Genomic DNA, 14,085 nt, shown 5'->3' with positions numbered 1-14,085 from the left:
GACACACTGTCACCGTGCCCGCTCGCTCCCTGGGGGGGGGGGGGGGGAGGAGAGAGGTACAAACAGGAAGAAGATGAGAGACAGAGTGAGAGAAGAGAGAAAGAAAGACAGGGAAGGAGAGAGAGAGGGAGAGACAGAGGGGGAGAGACAGAGAGAGGGAGAGACAGAGGGAGAGAGGGAGAGAGAGGGAGGGAGGGAGAGAGAGGGAAGGAGAGGGAGGGAGAGACAGAGAGAGGGAGAGACAGAGAGAGACAGGGAGAGAGACAGAGAGAGGGAGATGAGAGAGGGGGAGGGAGAGACAGAGAGAGGGAGAGAGAGAGGGAGGGAGAGACGGAGAGAGAGAGGGAGGGAGAGACAGGGAGAGAGAGAGATAGGGAGACAGAGAAAGAGAGACTCACTTGTCAGCATCTCCTCCTTTGATCTTTTTCCAGGGCTCAGTTGACTTGGATGTACTGGTTACCGTGGCGAGAGATGTTGAGGATGCACTTGAGGGCATCACGGATCCTGATTGGACAATTCAAAGAGGGTGATGTCATGTGACGAGCCTGGGTCTGTGTAACAGTGTTACTGCAGGTGAGTGTGGGCTGGTGTAACGGTGTTAGTGTAACAGTGTTGGTGAGTGTTGGTGTACCAGCGCAGGTGTACCAGGGGCAGGTTGTACCAGGGCAGGTGTACCAGCGCAGGTGTACCAGGGCAGGTGTACCAGCGCAGGTGTACCAGCGCAGGTGTACCAGGGCAGGTGTACCAGGGCAGGTGTACCAGCTAAGGTGTACCAGGGCAGGTGTACCAGGGCAGGTGTACTAGGGCAGGTGTACCAGCTAAGGTGTACTAGGGCAGGTGTACCAGCGCAGGTGTACCAGTGCAGGTGTACCAGCTCAGGTGTACTAGGGCAGGTGTACCAGCGCAGGTGTACCAGGGCAGGTGTACCAGCTAAGGTGTACCAGCGCAGGTGTACCAGGGGCAGGTGTACCAGGGCAGGTGTACCAGCGCAGGTGTACCAGGGCAGGTGTACCAGCGCAGGTGTACCAGCGCAGGTGTACCAGGGCAGGTGTACCAGCTAAGGTGTACCAGGGCAGGTGTACTAGGGCAGGTGTACCAGCTAAGGTGTACTAGGGCAGGTGTACCAGCGCAGGTGTACCAGTGCAAGTGTACCAGCTCAGGTGTACTAGGGCAGGTGTACCAGCGCAGGTGTACCAGGGCAGGTGTACCAGCTAAGGTGTACCAGCGCAGGTGTACCAGGGCAGGTGTACCAGCTAAGGTGTACCAGCGCAGGTGTACCAGGGCAGGTGTACCAGCTAAGGTGTACTAGGGCAGGTGTACCAGCGCAGGTGTACCAGCGCAGGTGACCAGCGCAGGTGTACCAGCGCAGGTGTACCAGCGCAGGTGTACCAGGGCAGTGAGGGCTGCAGTCTCACCTGACTTTGTCCAGCAGCTGGATGTACTGTCGTAGCTCCCAGCCCACCTGCGCCAGGAGACTCAGATCCTGCTGCTGCAGCTGCATCACAGGCACACGGCCCTCGAAGAACTTACACACAAACATCCCTGCCCTGGGGGAGGGGGGAGAGAGGAGAGGAGAGGGGAGGGGGGAGAGGAGAGGGGAGGGGAGGGGGGAGAGGAGAGGGGAGGAGAGAGGGGGGAGAGGGGAGGGGGGGAGAGGAGAGGAGAGGGGAGGGGGGAGAGGAGAGGGGAGAGGGGGGAGAGGGGAGGGGGGAGAGGAGAGGCGGGGGAGAGGAGAGGAGAGGGGGGGAGCGGGGAGGAGAGGGGAGGAGAGAGGGGGGAGAGGGGAGGGGGGAGAGGAGAGGGGGGAGAGGAGGGGGGGAGCGGGGAGGGAGAGGGAGGAGAGAGGGGGGGAGAGGGGAGGGGGGAGAGGAGAGGGGGGAGCGGGGAGGAGAGGGGAGGAGAGAGGGGGGGAGAGGGGGAGGGGGGAGAGGAGAGGGGGGAGAGGAGAGGGGGGAGCGGGGAGGGAGAGGGGAGGAGAGAGGGGGGAGAGGGGAGGGGGGAGAGGAGAGGGGGGGGAGCGGGGAGGAGAGGGGAGGAGAGAGGGGGGGAGAGGGGAGGGGGGAGAGGAGAGGCGGGAGAGGAGAGGAGAGGAGAGGAGAGGGGAGGGGGGAGAGGAGAGGGGACGGGGGAGAGGAGAGGAGAGGGGAGGGGGGAGAGGAGAGGCGAGGCGGGGAGGGGAGGGGGGAAAGGAGAGGAGAGGGGGAAGGAAGGGGGGAGAGGAGTGGGGGGAGGAGGGAGGAGAGGAGTGGGGGGAGGGGGAGAGGAGAGGCGGGGAGGGGGGAGAGGAGAGGAGAGGGGGGAGGAGGGGGGAGAGGAGAGGAGTGGGGGGAGGGGAGGGGGGAGAGGATGAAAAGAGAGAGGCACGAATTAGACCCAGGCGTTATCGTAGCTGTAGTTCTCAACCTGCCACCTGAGAGTTAACTAGTAACTAGAGCATTATGGGAGTTGTAGTTTCCCACCTACCTGTTGATGAAGTTGCCCAGGTTGTTGAGCAGCTCAGAGTTGTTCTTCAGGGCCATGTCGGCCCAGGAGAAGGCAGAGTCCTGGCCCTCGGGACGCAGGTAGAGCAGGTAGAAGCGCCACACGTCCGACGGGATGCCCGTGTCCTGCGCCATGTCCCCAAACACGCCCACGCCACGACTCTTGGAGAACTTGGTGTCCTCGTAGTTCAGGTACTCTGAGGGAGGGAGAGAGGAGTTAGAGAGAGAGTGAGGAATACAGGAGAGAGAGGAGTTAGAGAGAGAGAGAGAGAGTGAGGAATACAGGAGAGAGAGGAGTTAGAAAGAGAGAGAAGAGAGAGAGACGATTCATTTAAATTCATACTATAAAGTGAAATTGGGTGTAACCAAATTAGTGTATGTATTTGTGTATGTGTGTATGTCAATGTGTGTGTGTGGCTGTACGTACATGTGTATGCAAGTATGTGTACGGTATTGTGTGTGTGTGTGTGTGTGCGTGCTGTGTACCCGTGGCGATGAGGTTGTTGACCAGTGTGTAGTTGTCCTGGGCGCCCAGCAGAGAGCAGGGGAACACCACACTGTGAAAAGGCACGTTGTCCTTTGGCCATGAAGTTATACAGCTCCACCTGGTGGTGGGGACAGGAACAACACGATGACTTCATCTCACGTCACCATGAGATCATCACTCAGGAGGTTTATATATATATATACTTTATACATTTATATATATCCCCTACAGCATGTTGTTTATAACGTGAGGGTTAACATGGAAGGAGGATGAGTCACTGCACCTGCTTGGGGTTCTTCCACCACATCTCCCATTGGTCGGTGTAGTTGGCCGTGATGGACAGGTAGCCAATGGGAGCGTCGAACCACACGTAGAACACCTGTGGTAGAAACACGCGTGTTCAGAGCCCAACCCTCAGTGTGTGTGCCTTGTCAGAGTACTCTGGGTTGATGTACAGGCATGTGCGTGTGTGTGTGTGTACCTTGTCAGAGAAGTCTGGGTGTGGTACAGGCGTGTGTGTGTGTACCTTGTCAGAGAAGTCTGGGTGGGGTACAGGCGTGCCCCAGCGCAGGTCTCTGGTGATGCAGCGTGGCTTCAGACCGTCCCTCAGCCAGGACCGTGTGATCTGCTTGGCGTTGGCTGTCCAATCACCCGCCGCCGTCGAGCCTCCAGCCACGCCTCCAGCTCACTCTCCAACTGAGAGAGAGAGAGAGAGAGTAGGTCTAGGTGTGTGTGTGTATCATGGGGAGGCCAGGATTGTGTGTGTGTGTGTGTGTGTGCCACGGCTAGGTGTGTATACCTTGGGTAGGTCTAGGAACAGATGTTTTGAGGATTGGATGACAGGAGTCTCTTTGCAGACTTTACACTGGGGGTCCTGGGGAGAGAGACACACACACACACAGCAGGTGAGGAGAGAGACACACACAGCAGGTGAGGAGAGAGACACACACACACACAGCAGGTGAGGAGACACACACACACACTGCAGGTGAGGAGAGAGACACACACACTGCAGGTGAGGAGAGAGACACACACACACACACAGCAGGTGAGGAGACACACACACACACACAGCAGGTGAGGAGACACACACACACACAGCAGGTGAGGAGAGAGACACACACACACACAGCAGGTGAGGAGAGAGACACACACTGCAGGTGAGGAGAGACACACACACTGCAGGTGAGGAGAGAGACACACACTGCAGGTGAGGAGAGAGACACACACACACACAGCAGGTGAGGAGAGAGACACACACACACACAGCAGGTGAGGAGAGAGACACACACTGCAGGTGAGGAGAGACACACACACTGCAGGTGAGGAGAGAGACACACACTGCAGGTGAGGAGAGAGACACACACACACACAGCAGGTGAGGAGAGAGACACACACACACACAGCAGGTGAGGAGAGAGACACACACACACACAGCAGGTGAGGAGAGAGACACACACACACACACACTGCAGGTGAGGACAATCCATCACCTCTATCGCACCTCTAAGACAAACACCCCCCTCTAGGTCACCTGACACAAACACCCCCCCCTCTAGGTCACCTGACACAAACACCCCCCTCTAGGTCACCTGACACAAACACCCCCCTCTAGGTCACCTGACACAAACACCCCCCTCTAGGTCACCTGACACAAACACCCCCCTCTAGGTCACCTGACACAAACACCCCCTTCTAGGTCACCTGACACAAACACCCCCCTCTAGGTCACCTGACACAAACACCCCCTTCTAGGTCACCTGACACAAACACCCCCCCCTCTAGGTCACCTGACACAAACACCCCCCTCTAGGTCACCTGACACAAACACCCCCCTCTAGGTCACCTGACACAAACACCCCCTTCTAGGTCACCTGACACAAACACCCCCCTCTAGGTCACCTGACACAAACACCCCCCTCTAGGTCACCTGACACAAACACCCCCCTCTAGGTCACCTGACACAAACACCCCCCTCTAGGTCACCTGACACAAACACCCCCCTCTAGGTCACCTGACACAAACACCCCCCTCTAGGTCACCTGACACAAACACCCCCCTCTAGGTCACCTGACACAAACACCCCCCTCTAGGTCACCTGACACAAACACCCCCTTCTAGGTCACCTGACACAAACACCCCCCTCTAGGTCACCTGACACAAACACCCCCCTCTAGGTCACCTGACACAAACACCCCCTTCTAGGTCACCTGACACAAACACCCCCCCCTCTAGGTCACCTGACACAAACACCCCCCTCTAGGTCACCTGACACAAACACCCCCCTCTAGGTCACCTGACACAAACACCCCCTTCTAGGTCACCTGACACAAACACCCCCCTCTAGGTCACCTGACACAAACACCCCCCTCTAGGTCACCTGACACAAACACCCCCCTCTAGGTCACCTGACACAAACACCCCCCTCTAGGTCACCTGACACAAACACCCCCCTCTAGGTCACCTGACACAAACACCCCCTTCTAGGTCACCTGACACAAACACCCCCCTCTAGGTCACCTGACACAAACACCCCCCTCTAGGTCACCTGACACAAACACCCCCTTCTAGGTCACCTGACACAAACACCCCCCTCTAGGTCACCTGACACAAACACCCCCCTCTAGGTCACCTGACACAAACACCCCCCTCTAGGTCACCTGACACAAACACCCCCCTCTAGGTCACCTGACACAAACACCCCCCTCTAGGTCACCTGACACAAACACCCCCCTCTAGGTCACCTGACACTGGCACACTACAGGATACATTCTACAGGTTCCTGGAGGTGGTTTAATGATAGGTTGTAGAGACCACAAGCTAGGTCGTAGACACTAGAGGATAGATTCTAAAGGCTGGGGGTCAGAGGTCAGGTTCTAGAGGTTGGAGGCTAACCCTGAGCTCCACGGCGTTGATGAGTCGTCCGCACTTGTCGCACTGGTCCCCGCGGGCCTCTGGGTAGCTGCAGTGAGGACACGCCCCCTCCACGAAGCGGTCAGCCAGGAAACGCTGGCAGCTCTGGCAGCGGAGCTGCTCCACCGTGTCCTCCAGGAGGAAGCCCCGCTCGTGCAGGCGCCAGAAGATGTTCTGGGCCACCCTGACAGGAGAGGAGGGGCAGGGGGAGAGGAGGGGCAGGGGGAGAGGAGGGGTAGGGGGAGAGGAGGGGTAGGGGGAGAGGAGGGGTAGGGGGAGAGGAGGGGCAGGGGGAGAGGAGGGGCAGGGGGAGAGGAGGGGCAGGGGGAGAGGAGGGGCAGGGGGAGAGGAGGGGCAGGGGGAGAGGAGGGGCAGGGGGAGAGGAGGGGCAGGGGGAGAGGAGGGGCAGGGGGGAGAGGAGGGGCAGGGGGAGAGGAGGGGCAGGGGGAGAGGAGGGGCAGGGGGAGAGGAGGAGTTTGTCAACAGAATGTGACGTTGTCCGTCTAGGGGTGTGTGGTCCTCAGTTATCTATCTAGATGTCCTTAGGTTATCTATCTAGAGGTCCTCAGTTATCTATCTAGATGTCCTTAGGTTATCTATCTAGAGATCCTCAGTTATCTATCTCGAGGTCCTTAACTGATCCAGGTGTGTGTGGTCCAGGTGTTTGTGGTCCAAGTGTGTGGTCCAGGTGTGTGTGGTCGTTCTTACTCCGTCTGCTTCTCTGTAGTGGTGCGGCCGAAGTAGTCGAAGTCGATCTGGAACCAGCTGTAGATGCTGGCGTGGACGGCGTGGTACTTATCACAGATCTGCTGCGGCGTCAGGCCCTCCTCCCGGGCCTTGTTCTCTGTGGCCGTGCCGTACTCGTCAGTCCCACACACGTAGAGCACGTTCCAGCCCCGCAGACGACCGTACCTGGGGGGAGGTGGAGGGGAGAGGAAAGTAACGAAGTTCAAGTTCCTTGCCTGGAGGGCCGTAGAAGAGAACAAAGACAAGTGGAGAGGAGTGGGGAGGAGAGAGGAGGAATGGGGAGGAGAGAGGAGGACTGGAGAAGAGAGGAGGAGTGGGGAGGAGAGAGGAGGACTAGAGAAGAGAGGAGGAGTGGGGGAGGAGAGAGGAGGACTGGAGAAGAGAGGAGTGGGGAGGAGAGAGGAGGACTGGAGAAGAGAGGAGGAGTGGGGAGGAGAGAGGAGGACTGGAGAAGAGAAGAGGAGTGGGGAGAAGAGAGGAGTAGGGAGGAGAGAGGACTGGGGAGAAGAGAGGAGTAGGGAGGAGTGGGGAGGAGAGAGGAGTGGGGAGGAGTGGGGAGGAGAGAGGAGTGGGGAGGAGAGAGGAGGACTGGAGAAGAGAGGAGTGGGGAGAAGAGAGTAGGGAGGAGAGAGAACTGGGGAGAAGAGAGGAGTAGGGAGGAGTGGGGAGGAGAGAGGAGTGGGGAGGAGAGAGGAGGAGCTGTACCTGGCGAACACGTCAGCACTGAGGACACAGCCGATGATGTTTCCCAGGTGAGGAACGTTGTTGACGTACGGCAAGGCACTAGTCAGCAGGACATTCCTCTTCCCTTCCTGAGGCAGACTGGGACACACACACACACACACCTTGTCAGGCAAGCTAGCAAGGGATAGGGTTAGCAAATGTATAATGTCTTATTTCCACAGATGTTCTAATCCAAAGAAAGGTTGGTGTCTGGGTGGGTGAGGGCCTACATGGGGTGCTGTCTGGGTGATGGGGCAGGGGAGCCCTCCAGGCCTCTGCTCCAGGTCTGGGCTGCTGTTTGCAGCTCCTCCTCAGAGATCACACGCTGACACTCCTCCTCCTGGGGAGAGGAACACACACACACACCAGTCAGTAAACACACACACACCAGTCAGTAAACACACACACACACCAGTCAGTAAACACACACACACCAGTCAGTAAACACACACACACACCAGTCAGTAAACACACACACACACGCACCAGTCAGGAAAGACACACACACCAGTCAGTAAACACACACACCAGTCAGTAAACACACATACACACCAGTCAGTAAACACACACACACACCAGTCAGTAAACACACACACACACCAGTCAGTAAACACACATACACACCAGTCAGTAAACACACATACACACAAGTCAGTAAACACACACACACCAGTCAGTAAACACACATACACACAAGTCAGTAAACACACACACACGCACCAGTCAGGAAAGACACAGACACCAGTCAGTAAACACACATACACACCAGTCAGTAAACACACATACACACCAGTCAATAAACACACACACACCAGTCAGTAAACACACATACACACCAGTCAGTAAACACACACACACCAGTCAGTAAACACACACACACCAGTCAGTAAACACACATACACACAAGTCAGTAAACACACACACACACCAGTCAGTAAACACACATACACACAAGTCAGTAAACACACACACACGCACCAGTCAGGAAAGACACACACACCAGTCAGTAAACACACACACACTAAACAGTAACACGACACACACACACCAGCCAGTCAACAAACCAGTGGAGTCTCACTTCTGGGTTAAGGCAAGACAGTCTCACCTCTGGCGGGCTGTTGCAAGGCTGCATGTCTCTGTGCTGGCTGTTTGGGGTGGGCTGTCTCTGCAGGTACCCCTTCAGGGCCTCCAGCCCCCGGCCCTGCAGGACCTTGCGTGCGGCAGCCTTGCACGCCTGCAGCGCCCCCACGCGCTCGAACCAGCCCTGCACGCTCTTCTGCCCCTGCAACGCTGTGGACCCCAGCACACGTCAACACTCTGCTCTCAGAGCATCCCACCCGGGGTCCTGATCCCACCTTCTCCCCACCCGGGGTCCTGACCCCACCTTCTCCCCACCTGGGGTCCTGACCCCACCTTCTCCCCACCTGGGGTCCTGACCCCACCTTATCCCCACCTGGGGTCCTGACCCCACCTTCTCCCCACCCGGGGTCCTGACCCCACCTTCTCCCCACCTGGGGTCCTGACCCCACCTTCTCCCCACCTGGGGTCCTGACCCCACCTTCTCCCCACCTGGGGTTCTGACCCCACCTTATCCCCACCTGGGGTCCTGACCCCACCTTCACCCCACCCGGGGCCCCGACACTTTCAATACAAGAGTCTGCCCACGTGAATAACATGTGTGGATGTGCTCTTACAAACACAGGGTCAGTAGCTAGATAGGGTATGAGGTGTCCTTAGTTTGGAAAGAAACACACAGATAAAAAAAACACAGTATTTTGTAGTATTACTTTACGCTGATATTTAGAAACACAAATGTTTTTTTTTGTTTTTTTCCTAAACCGTCCCAGCACTACGATGTAGGCCTCTGATGGGATGTCTCTGCACAGCTCTGCCACAGCACTTTGACCAGGTCAATACGGTTATTAGAACACAGATCAATACACATGCAAGAGATGGAGAGGGACAGAGAGGCAGCCAATCATAGATGGAGACGGAAAGAGAGAGTTAGAGAGAGAGTAAGAGAGTACAACGGTACTTAGGAATGGTTCGCTTGACCCGATGTTAGTTTCCTCAAGGATCACAATGACTCTTGCTTAGAGACTTGCTGCTCTTGTGGTTAGTGGTTACTGATTTAAATTTTTGTACTCGCTGTGATATAGTTTTTATTATTGTTGCTTGTTTTTTTTGTCTACAGGTACACTTGCACTTATAGCGGTTCATGTTGTTTAATTGTAACTTGTTTAACTACATGCTCTTATGGTTCTTCCTTTGGCACTTTGGTTGTTCACAATGTGTGCTTCATGTTTTGGCTACTCGCAATGTTTTTGTGGCTATCTTGTTGTTATTATCAGTGACCTGTGCACTTTGTAAAGCTCTCTCTTGGAAGTCGCTTCGGATAAAAGCGTCTGCTAAATGAATACATGTAAATGTAATGTAGACAGAGAGAGACAGACAACAGCTTTAAATGTTAAATGAGGGTCGGATGATGGTTAGAGTGAGAGTGAGAGAGAGACAGAGAGAGAGCGAGACAGAGACAGAGACAGACAACAGCTGTCTCTCTCTCTCTTTAAATGTTAAATGAGGGTCTGATGATGGTTGGCTGAGTCACCTTGCGCCAGGCTGGGTTCAGACTGGACAGGGTAGAGTGCAGCCCAGAGGACGATGTCAGCTACAGAAACAGCCTCCTGCAACACAGTACAGCTATCAATATGGCCCAGTCTGAACACACACACATACACACACACACACACAGTACAGTACAGCTATCAATATGGCCCAGTCTGAACACACACACATACACACACACACACACACACACACACAGTACAGCTATCAATATAGCCCAGTCTGAACACACACACATACACACACACACAGTACAGTACAGCTATCAATATGGCCCAGTCTGAACACACACACATACACACACACACACACACACACACAGTACAGTACAGCTATCAATATGGCCCAGTCTGAACACACACACATACACACACACAGTACAGTACAGCTATCAATATGGCCCAGTCTGAACACACACACACACACACACATACACACACACACACACACACACAGTACAGTACAGCTATCAATATAGCCCAGTCTGAACACACACACATACACACAGTACAGTACAGCTATCAATATGGCCCAGTCTGAACACACACACATACACACACACACAGTACAGTACAGCTATCAATATAGCCCAGTCTGAACACACACACATACACACACACAGTACAGTACAGCTATCAATACCGCCCAGTCTGAACTCTCTCACACACACACACACACACACACACACACACACACACACACACACACACACACACCGAACTGCTCTCAATCCAGCCCAGTCTTAACTTACACACACACGTTACACACACACGTGTGTGTGTAACGTGTGTGTGTGTGTGAACGTACAGATGTTAGGAACGGGGCAGTCCTCTTGCTCAGGCTCTGGTTCAGGAAGTGGAGAGGAGCCTGGAGGACGCTGGAGGCCTCTGCTGCCTTTCCCTGCAGCACCACCTGGTGGAGGGCAAGCTGCAGTGCAGGCTGCAGACACAGGGAGATACCTGGTTAACCTTGTTACAGTTCAGAATTACTTTTCATTCAAAGTACAGAAGGCAAGTACTCATCCCCTGAGCTATATCCATCCCTGAACGTGTATGTATGTATGTATCTAAATACTAGATAGACTTACACTATTATAATGTACTAAATGCTAGATACAATATGCTACTTGCTAGATCATACATGCCAAGTGTTCCATGATGTTTGCTTCATGATACATGCTAGGTAGGTCATACTAGACTTTGTTTTTAGGGGGGAAGATATATTTTGGGTGGCATTTCTGGAGAGGACAGGAAATGTAAGAAAAAAGAGAGAGGGGATGAAATGCGGTAAAGGGCCTGGGTTAGGATTCGAACTATTCCGCATTAGTCCGGTGAGCCACCGGGGACCCTAGGTACCAGATCTCATACCTGTAGCTCAGTGGTACCAGATCTCATACCTGTAGCTCAGTGGCCTCCCATTCCAGCCACTGGTTACTGAGCCCACTGGCCTCCTGACCTCTCAGCTCAAACAGGTACCTGGGGGTCACACATGAGGTCATTAGCAACAGCACACACAAACACTCCTCACACACTCCTCACACACACACCCCTGACACACACACACCCCTGACACACACACACTCCTCACACACACACCCCCCTCACACACCCCTCAAACACACACACACACACACACACACACTCCTCACACACACACCCCTCACACACACACACTCAACACACACTCCTCACACACCCCTCACACACACACACACTCCACACACACCCTTCCCACATCCCTCACACACTCCTCACACACTCCTCACACACCCTTCCCACATCCCTCACACACTCCTCACACCCCTCACACACCCCTCACACACCCCTCACACACCCCTCACACACTCCTCACACACACACCTCTAACACACACACACCCTTCCCACATCCCTCACACACTCCTCACACACACACCTCTAACACACACACACACACCCCTCACACACCCCTCACACACTGCTCTGTTCCCTCCTATACTGTTTCCCCACCTACAGCCCCATAATTACAACAGAATTTTTTTAAATCTTAAAATCAATGGAACATCTACGAGGAGGAACGAGAGAGGAGAGAGAGATTGAGAGAGAGAGAGAGAGAGAGAGAGAGAGAGAGAGAGAGAGAGAAGGAGAGAGAGGAGATACTAGGAGACTGTCCTGTGAAGGGGTGGGTAGATAGGTGGGTGGGTAGGGTAAGGTAGGGTAGGGTAGGTAGGTACTGACTGGCAGATGGTGTTTGGGCTGAACAGGAGGGTTCCGCTGGGCAGTGCCAGGGCCGGCAGGGTAGGACGACTCAGGAAGGGAACCACTCTCTCTGCACAGGAAACGCATCACACGTCAGGGACACACAGGAAACGCATCACACACATACGTGTACTCACGGACTCAAAATCACACACACAGCATTTATACGTCACCAGTTTAGTCAGAGGTTTTGGACCAAAAAATGTATCTGGATTTATTTCCGCTTAATATTTAATGACAAATTCGCCAATATTAGTCAGAATCAAGACCAGGATTGATGAGTTAAGTCATTGTAACCCAAATTAATTTCAGTTACACTTTGAGTACGTGGGCACATCTGGCTGGATGGCAACCGCTAAGGAGTAGAGAGCAGAGCTCAGTCTTCCTAATCTGAAGATGACCACTAGGAAATCTGATGAAAGGAGGATTTGTAATCCATACCATGATGATGAAAAAGGAGATGACTCACGAGACTGAATGTCAATCTTTAGGTGTTCGAACAGTCTAAGACACACTGCTGCATTGTATGTGCATGTCTATATTTATGTGTGAGAGAGTATTTGTTATTGTGTGCACTGTGTTTGTGTGCACATGTGCGTGTATTTCCACATGCTCACATCCCTGCGTAATGCCTGTCCCATGCATTGTTCCCACGTGCCTGACAGTGCCCTGACAGCTGTCAGTCTGCGCACTGAGCGTCACGAGGATCTCACAGACAGAAGGTTCTCTACTAGAGACAATCAGCTCGGCCATGAAACCGCTGGCTGCGTCTAAGGTATTATCATCCTCTAAACAAGTGACATGACCCTCCAGCACTCAGCCATTCACCTAGCCCAGACAATACCGCCTCGGTAGCTTGTGTTAGATGACCAGAATACTCCAGTATTGTGAGTGCTTGGCAGGGCAATGTCACTAATGGGTGGAGTGCTGGTCTAGGGTAAACAGCGTTTTAGATAGTAGCGTAGCTTTAATGGCTATTGGATTCGTCCACGGTGCAATATGTATCGAAAGCACAAGTTAATGCTAAAATGCTGGAAAATCTTTGCGGTGACACTAACTGAACGAGGTAGCCGTACTACATCTGTCATTCTCTGGGTTTAACCCTGAGGAAGAACACCTGTAAAGAAATGTACCCAAATAACCGTCAATGTTAGTTGTACCATTTAAGTGTGTCGCTGATTTAGCTACACAGATAGATGGCTTTCTGAAAGACACGAAAACCAAAGACACAGTGACACACTAACCTAAAATACATTTAGAGTGGTATCTTATCTTTGTTAAAGCCACTGGATGTGTGAAAGCTGAGTTTACAGAGTCCTACACCCTGAGCCGCATAGCTAGAGCTAGCTCTAATATTTCAGCCACAACTTGTGATTGGAAAGCATGGATTGTAGCTAGCTAGTCAACAGCTGTTGTTGTCAGTAATCTCTTGAAAGAAAATAATCTATATGGATAGCAAGCTAGGTGTAGTAGCTACGGGAAAATGATCGTTAACAAGCAGTCTTGGCATGATTAATCTAGAGACACAGATCTTGAAAATGTTTAGGAACATTAGCTTGCAAGTTAGCTAGATAGCATTGCATCCAAGTCCGCTTACCTTCGTGGCTAACATGCTGAACGTTACATTGTACTCCAGTAAGTTCTAATACTGCTAACACCTTGACACAATGAGGGTTACCGTCGCTTACGAACAGGTTCATCTAGTCGCTCGTACGGAACTAAACTGGTACTGTGTTACGGAGAGATGACACGTAGTTGAGATGTAAAAATTGGAAGTATGATTGACAACATGTAACTTTGCAGGTGACGGTTTGATCGCTCCACGCAATGCTTGCACTGTGGCTGAGGCAACCACGGTACAATTGAAAATGGCG

General features: G+C 53.4%; 1 protein-coding gene across 1 annotated transcript in view; it reads right to left on the bottom strand.

Annotated features, from left to right (window-relative positions):
- mars1 (methionyl-tRNA synthetase 1) overlaps positions 1 to 14,014 on the bottom strand; it is a 17,929-nt gene extending 3,915 nt beyond the window's left edge. The window contains 20 exon segments of the mRNA XM_067237225.1: positions 266 to 436; positions 438 to 504; positions 1,416 to 1,547; positions 2,464 to 2,677; positions 2,967 to 3,060; positions 3,062 to 3,085; positions 3,251 to 3,346; positions 3,494 to 3,636; positions 3,639 to 3,663; positions 3,767 to 3,841; positions 5,863 to 6,064; positions 6,589 to 6,792; positions 7,333 to 7,449; positions 7,581 to 7,690; positions 8,456 to 8,640; positions 9,959 to 10,034; positions 10,783 to 10,914; positions 11,372 to 11,450; positions 12,191 to 12,281; positions 13,809 to 14,014. Coding sequence (XP_067093326.1) covers positions 266 to 436; positions 438 to 504; positions 1,416 to 1,547; positions 2,464 to 2,677; positions 2,967 to 3,060; positions 3,062 to 3,085; positions 3,251 to 3,346; positions 3,494 to 3,636; positions 3,639 to 3,663; positions 3,767 to 3,841; positions 5,863 to 6,064; positions 6,589 to 6,792; positions 7,333 to 7,449; positions 7,581 to 7,690; positions 8,456 to 8,640; positions 9,959 to 10,034; positions 10,783 to 10,914; positions 11,372 to 11,450; positions 12,191 to 12,281; positions 13,809 to 13,911 — 2,340 coding nt within the window. The 5' untranslated portion in view covers positions 13,912 to 14,014.
- Between the last annotated feature and the right edge of the window lie 71 nt (positions 14,015 to 14,085).

Source organism: Osmerus mordax, chromosome 1 (genome assembly GCF_038355195.1).
Source record: "Osmerus mordax isolate fOsmMor3 chromosome 1, fOsmMor3.pri, whole genome shotgun sequence".
NCBI lineage: Eukaryota > Metazoa > Chordata > Actinopteri > Osmeriformes > Osmeridae > Osmerus > Osmerus mordax.
Note: the sequence above shows the minus strand (reverse complement) of the source record. Positions and strands in the feature narration are given on the sequence as shown.